The sequence below is a fragment of the Symphalangus syndactylus genome, chromosome 9 (assembly GCF_028878055.3).
Source record: "Symphalangus syndactylus isolate Jambi chromosome 9, NHGRI_mSymSyn1-v2.1_pri, whole genome shotgun sequence".
Classification (NCBI taxonomy): domain Eukaryota; kingdom Metazoa; phylum Chordata; class Mammalia; order Primates; family Hylobatidae; genus Symphalangus; species Symphalangus syndactylus.
In genome coordinates, this window is record NC_072431.2 from 111718385 (window position 1) to 111725552 (window position 7168).

Below are 7168 nucleotides of genomic sequence, written 5' to 3' on the forward strand. Positions count from 1 at the left end.
TAAACCTAGGAGATGGAGGTTGCAGTGCTCCAAGATCATGCCACTGCACTCCAGCCTGGATGACAGAACAAGACCCTGTCTCAAAAAAAAAAAAGAAAGAAAGAAAATAATTGCCCATACTTTTCATGTTAAGATACAGGCAGGTGAATTTCAAAAGCCTAGTTTTTTCAAACAAATGTGGTCTTGCCTCCTACTGAAGAGTTGTCTTATGTACAATAGCTCATTACCATGAAACATAAGAAAATGATTAATTGCAAAATTATCTTTTATGTTCAACTTTCTAAAGATAGATTTGTCAAAGAGCAGCACAGGAGATTTTTAATAGCTTTATGTACTGTTTTGTAATCGGTTCCTTTTGTAACTCTGTACCTTATTAGGGATAAAGCATACAAAGCTTCGTAGTATCACTGAGAATACCAAGTCTGCAGGCTCTAATCTGGGGTCGGGGAAGGAATAAAGAGAAAAATAAAAAAAGAATCCCTAATAAGGGTCAGTCCCAGGAATAACTTGCCAAAGACTGTGGATATCTAACATCAGTGCCTGCCTGTTTGTGCATCTGGGCAGCATCATGTACACATTTCTTTTGGTTGGGTGCCCATAGAGTGAGGACCCTGCGGTAGGTCATGAGAAATCAAAGTCATGGTCTCAGACTCAATGGTGTCTACATGATTTTATGTGAACTGGACAAGAGGTTGAATGGAATCTAGTCTTTTATTAAGATATTTGGGCAAACCAAGCATTTGTCCCCATTTCCATCCTCAGTTTAGTTTTTCCCAGTAGGAAACTGAAACACAGAAAACTCAAGGGCAGAGTCTGTCAGATTCCTGAAATTCCTGTTCATTTGTAAGTCACTGATAGGCAACAATACATATACATATGAAATACAGTCTGTTATAAAATATATGATGAGGTACTTTAAGAAAATGCTTTTGGCCTATTACAAAGTCATTATTATTGTTTACATCTATTTATCATTTTGCTTGTTGAACACGATGCTCTTGAAGACTGACACCACTGTAATCTAATTGTGAGAAACATACCACTGGTATCTTAGCTGGGGAAATATTCCGTCTTACTCCTAAACATACTAGTTCTGGTCCTGATGGGAGGATCTTTTGGAAGAAGCATCGTTTTGTTTCCCACCCTGGGTCTTACATCCACTTGAGTGAAGGGAAGACCCACACAACAATATGGAGAGTTCCATCCGTTTACACATTTCTGCCTCCTCTCTCTCATCCACAAGGAGATAGCTGTTCAATAGTAAAGTTCCTCTCTATTGGCATATAACAAATAGTATAGCAGTGTAACCAGCAATAGGAAAAAGGCATACAAAGTCATCCATAAAACTTAGTATCTTGCCAGCAATAAGGAATGGCATGATAAATTATGGAACATCACTAAAATAGCGTATTACACAATTGTTCATTGATAATTAGAAATACTACATAGAAACATGGAAACATGCTTGGAATATAATTAAAAGAGAAAAGACAAACACACTATTATAATATGTATGCTGCATATGCATGTGGAGGAAGCCTGGAAGATGATATACCAAAATAGAAACGCAGTAGTTGCTTTAGGGTAGTGAGGTTGTGGTTTTTCAGAAACCTTTTCTTTAATGTGATAAAATACTAGTATTAATAATAGTGAATTCACCAAATAAATGATGTTGTGGGTACAGAGGGAGGCTATTAATAAATAAGTAGAGCTTGGACATTGCAAAAGAGAAAAAACATTGAACAGAATGAATCTTCCTTTCCTACATTTGTCATCTCAGTGGATATTAAGATCCATAGTATTGAAAACATTTTCAAAGCAGCTGCCTAGCATGGTTTGGAAGAGAGCCTGAACTTAACTGTATCTGGATTTTGTTTGCCAAGATGACTGCAACAGAAAATAAATCTTAAAACAGATGTCTAATATGCTCTCGTTTGAGTATCTTGTCTGAATTCTCACTTAAGAATCAAGAAGCAGTTTGGAAAAACAACCCATGTGCACAATAAGTAGGCATACAGAGCAAGAGAAATTCAGTAGAAAAATTTTGAAAATAAAATGCCTATTCAAAATCAAGTTGCAATGTCTATTTGGATTAATAGCACAATAAAGTATTGCCTACTTAAATTTATATCTGTCTAGGAGCTCTTAAAGGCTACCAGGAACAATCCTCATGTCTATTATATTGATAAGAACAATTTGCTAAAACTGTCTAACTCATCGGAATGAGTGGCTGTCTTTCCCTCTAAAGAGCTAAGACACTTTTTTTCTCTTTCTCTTCTACCCCTGTTCAAAAAAATGTGGCTTTTACCCTTTTTTTGTGTATATATTTTTTTGACTTTGGAAGTTTAACTCTGAATAGTACTTACAAGTATTGATTTGGGGCACCAGGCTACCTTGTTGCATATAGAAAGTGGTTGGTTAATATGTTAGGAGAAATTCACACACACAATCATACATTTTATTCTCACTGGTCAAAGTTAAAACCTCTCACACCAACATTTGCAAACCTTTATTTTAGCACAGGAAAATATTTCCTCAAATGCATACTTAAATACCTTAAGTATCTTAAGTAGGTAATGGGAGAAGAAACATGAAATAGGTTTTTTTCTGAAGTAGAACTTGAAAACAAGATAAAATACCTTATATCTCTAAACTAGTAGTTGACTCTCAATCTGGAAAGAGACAGAATGATATAAAGGAATTTGAAATGGTTCCAAGAAATCAGAAAAGTAACTTTTCCAACCCCCAAACCATACCTGACACTGCAAGCATCTTCTTTCAGAAAATTGCAGCATTATTGTCTAAGATTTGCTGAGTCTCTATGAACATCTCTCTGTCTCACTATCTCCTCATCTCTAACAGTGACAAACATCTTAAAGGAAGTTTTTATTCCTAAGGAGTTATTCAATAGTTCTCACCATTATAAAAATATGATTCTCTGTTTTCAAAATGCATTACAATTATTAAAAGTTACTGTGATTTTAGGAAACTATCTCTCCCCATCCCAAATGCAAATGTCAATCACATTTAGTGCAAGGTTGTGTATTAGATTACTTTGAGTTATACCAACATTTTAAGTTTTCTCCTCAAAAATATTTTACTCTGATTATGTTCATTTTATTCTCAGGAATGCATTGTGTTGAATAATCTGCTTTCATACATCTACAAAATTCTTTTTTGAGTAGTAGCAGTGCAATCTATGTCACATAATTATCATAAATTTTATAACTTTGGCATGCATCTTGCTGTAACTCATTTCCTGGCAATATATAAAGCGCCTTTGACATAACACCATAGAATATTTAAACTGAAAATGAATGATAGAAATAATTGAGTGTAAATCAGTTCCTCCTCCCTTCACAGAGTAAGAAACTCAGGTGTAAGAAGATAAAATTTGCCCAAGATCATGCATCTCATTTCTGATATTTAAGCCCTACTAAAATAATTACATATTTTTGATCCTGAACTTGACTTGAAAATTATGATTTTTTTAAAATAGCATGATCCTTAAGACAGAACAATTGCTATACTTAAGAAAGAATTCCAGAGTTGGAATTGAAGTACACAAAACATATGTGCCCAAATTTTTGTCCTCAATTCCCCTTTTGGGAGAAAGTAACTAAGACTATATGATCACTTAAAATGATCATTCTTTGAAGGATACAAAATACTTCTGATCTTCAAGATGAACTCTATCACCATTCCTATGTATAATTCATATTTTTCTTCACCAGGGATCAAATGGCATTCTGCTTGATAGCCTTCTTATCTATTGCAGTTGAGCAAGTGAAACAGAAAGCACATTTTAGGATATCATTGTGATTTGTTGTTTTCCTCAGCAGCAGAAATGTATGAAATAAAGAGACTTTTATCATGTAATGTTCACTGATCAGGTGAGCTTAATAAAATCTAGGCTTCAGTTAAATTTAGTAGATGAGCTCTTGTTTCACTGGCTTTTACAGTCTGTGAGAGGAGTTGAACAAATGTACAAATAATGACACTTCCAAAGGTTTAACCATTGCATTTCATACAAATTATGTGCAACGTTCAAGGCTAATGTGTAGACTTTATAGTTTTCAGATTTTAAAAGGTATATAGGAATGGTAATTATCAGTACATGTCTGCCAATGTTAAAGACTTGGATATATATGTAAAATTCATTTTGTCTTGATGAAAACAAATTCCAATCTATGAAAGTATCATATCAAGTAATGTTGCACCTGGTAAGGAAATAATACATGAATGATAGTAAATATTTAGAAAAAACGCATTTCAGATAAAGACACAATAAATGGATTTAAATGAAGAGTTTAAGAAGTAACATAGCCATCTAAAAATGTTAACTTTTCACATAGCTAGTCGCACTTATTTTACTTTATTAGAGACCACGATCTTGTCAGACAATAATGCCACAAGACTCAGTTACATAATCCAACTGTCTTTAACTACTCTTCTCCCAAAAACCATCCCATCTAAGGAGGGTTTAACTCTTACATCTTGATTTTTTTTTCTTTCAGCAAATACCAAGTGTGATAAGCTTTTCACCAGGCAAAAATTATTTTATATAACAGATCATTAATTTTATTTTCAATTTATTCAAACATAAAGCAGCTCAGTTTCCCTATGGTCAGCTCATGCATCATTTGATGGCTCACATCTGCAGCCCACTCTAGATTTATCTTGCTCTCAGCTGGTCCTGGATAGCACTTTTTGGGTTATTTTACAAAACATTTAACATTGTGTAAATTGTTAAGAAGCAACTGGAGTAGCTTCCTTTCCTACCCACTGCCTCTTCCAGTGTCCTTAACCTTTATCACCCTTCCCTAAAATGTGTCCCCAACATGCCTATTTACATGACTCTCGGGTACCAGAGGTTATCACACCCATCACATACCAGGTCAATTTCTAATAGTGTGAAGGCTCTCCAAGCAGAGCAATTTCCTTCCACGGGGAGCTGGGCTTAGTCATATTCTATCAATCCAGCCACCTTTGTATGCAGAGATTAGACGATGGTCTCGTGGTCCCACCTGCCTTGTATCTGATTGATATAACAACAGTATCTGTCATAGGGGCTGTTCTGCTTGTAGGAGCAAACGATGATACTGTCCTGGGGCACAAAGAAGATGCTGTCCTCAGGCTCAGGGCACTCAGATCTGTCCCTTGCTGAGCACTTGACGTCCAAGGCACTGTAGGCGAGGGAACTGCCCGAGGGGCAGTAGCCGTCCAGGTATCTGGACGTCTCCTCCTGATGCCCACTCGGGACGAGGCTCCGGCATTCTTCTTCCTCCGTGGGTGTGGGGGTGTTGATGGAGCTGGCCACGGACACCTCACCCTGGCCTTGTAGGGGAGGCTTCCCCCTGAGGCCCGCCTTCTTAGCCAGCTCATCTGAGCTCCCCTTGCCGGATTCTAGGTCTGAAGGGGTCCTCAGCAGCTCCACCACCTCCTTGTCTTTGGGTTTCCGGAAGCAGGGCAATTTGCGGACCCATAGCAGCTCGTTCTCTGGCCACTTGGTGCATCCCTCGGTTTTCCTGGCCAGGGCAATGGCTGCGATGCCTGGTAGGCAGATGGCTGGCCCGATGGCCAGGAGGGGGATGTTTCCCAAAGTCTCCCCTTTCATCCCAGAGACGGTGAACATGAAACCAAAGACCAGGAAGACACTGACCAGGGCCACCACCAGCCCAGTCCTCGGGTTAATGTCATCAGGCCGCATCTTTCACTCCATCCAGGTTGGAGGCTGCTTGCTGACCAGGGAGCAGCGTTCCTCTATTCTGTCAGAGATGAAACCACAGTGCGTTAAAAAAAAATCCAAGTCAAGCTCCCACCCACCAACTCTTGTCTCTCTCTTGCCCTTTGTCTCCGACTTGCTTCTTGACTTTTAGTCTTGATCTCTGTCTCTGTATCTCTCTTGCAATCTCTCTATCTCTCTCTCTGCGTTTCTCTTGCAATCTCTCCCTGTTTCTATTTCTCTGTCTCTCCGTCCCCTCTCCCTCCCTCCCTTTCCTGTGCCCTCCCTCTCTTCCTCTCACTATTGCAACCTCTGTCTCTCTCTCATATCAACACACACCGGCTGGGGTCAACGAGGTACCTGAGGTTTCCTGCCCTCTCCAGGAAGTAGGGAAAGAAGCCAGGCTGTCTCCTCAGAAACCTCCACAGCAGCTGCCCCCTCGGCTCGCTCCCCTGGTTCTGGGAGGAAAGCCTGGTTTCCCCCACGGACTCTGCATCGGGGAGGTGGAACGTGGGAGAGCGGCTCTCCCAGCAGTGCCCGTCGGTCCCGGTGCTGTGCAAGCGGAGCCCGGCGCCAGCTCAGCGCGCAGAGCGCGGGGCGCGGGAGGAGGAGGGAGCACTGAGTCTGGGAAAGAGGGGACGCGGCGCGAGCCTGGCCTTGTTACATCACTGTCAGAGCAGGCTCAGAAACGCAGACAGACGCGCGGGGGCGCGAGGGGGTCAGCCCCAGAGAGAGGCCACCCGGCCGCAGGCGCTGCCCGGGGTCTCGTCGGGGCTGCTGGGAGCGGCGGGGGTTTGTGCCGCCGCCGTTCCGGAGGCTGAGCAGGGCGACCTGACCCGCTTCCGTGCCCGGAAAGGGTCTGGGGCGCGAGGCTGCCAGTAGCCGGAGTCGGAAACCAGGGTCGGTTTGCCCACGGGGCAGCCGTTGGAATGTCCGAGCTCGGGCTCCCAGTCCGGGATCCGAGGAGTTAGGTGCCAGCTGGAGATGTCCCTCGGGGACCCGCACGCTTCTCCAGCTACAAATCCGGGTGACTGACGGCAGGCCCAGGGGCTTCCCGACCGCCCTTCTCACAACCCCTCGACTCGGGGCGCGGGGGGTGTGTGTCCCTCGGGGAGCCGGTGCCCGAGGACTGCTTTGGTCCCGGCTTTGGGCGGTGGCGACGCGCGAAAGCGCTCTTGCAGCGGAGCGACTGCGCCGTGGGAGCGCACAGAACCAGCGCCCAGGCGGAGTGGGTTAGTGGTGAGGGGTGGGTGCCAGGCTAGTCCGGGCCTTGGGGGAGTCTCCGGAGTCCCCGTGGCTTTCCAGCTCCAGGCTCGGGAGAGGGTGACCTTGGAGCCGGGATTTCACTTCTACAGCGCCGTGGTGCCAGGCGGACAGGGAGAAGGGCTCCCTGGTCCCCAGTTCACGAGAAGGGGCCTTGACCGGTCAGGACCACCACCCTAC

General features: G+C 42.9%; 1 protein-coding gene across 2 annotated transcripts; it reads right to left on the reverse strand.

Moving 5' to 3' along the window:
• Positions 1-817: 817 nt before the first annotated feature.
• TMEM215 (transmembrane protein 215) lies at positions 818-6502 on the reverse strand. 2 transcript variants are annotated; one of them, XM_055294004.2, is made up of 2 exons: positions 6086-6502; positions 818-5768 (listed from the first exon to the last, which is right to left on the reverse strand). In XM_055294004.2, exon 2 carries the CDS (start codon positions 5708-5710, stop codon positions 5003-5005), a length of 708 nt encoding a protein of 235 aa, XP_055149979.1. In that variant the 5' UTR covers positions 5711-5768; positions 6086-6502; the 3' UTR covers positions 818-5002. The 2 variants fall into 2 exon arrangements, with proteins under 2 accessions (XP_055149979.1, XP_055149978.1); XM_055294003.2 differs by having other exon boundaries at positions 6065-6502.
• Between the last annotated feature and the right edge of the window lie 666 nt (positions 6503-7168).

Excerpts from the sequence above, each read along its gene's own strand:
- TMEM215 (XM_055294004.2), bottom strand. The coding sequence starts at position 5,710 with ATGCGGCCTGATGACATTAACCCGAGGACTGGGCTGGTGGTGGCCCTG.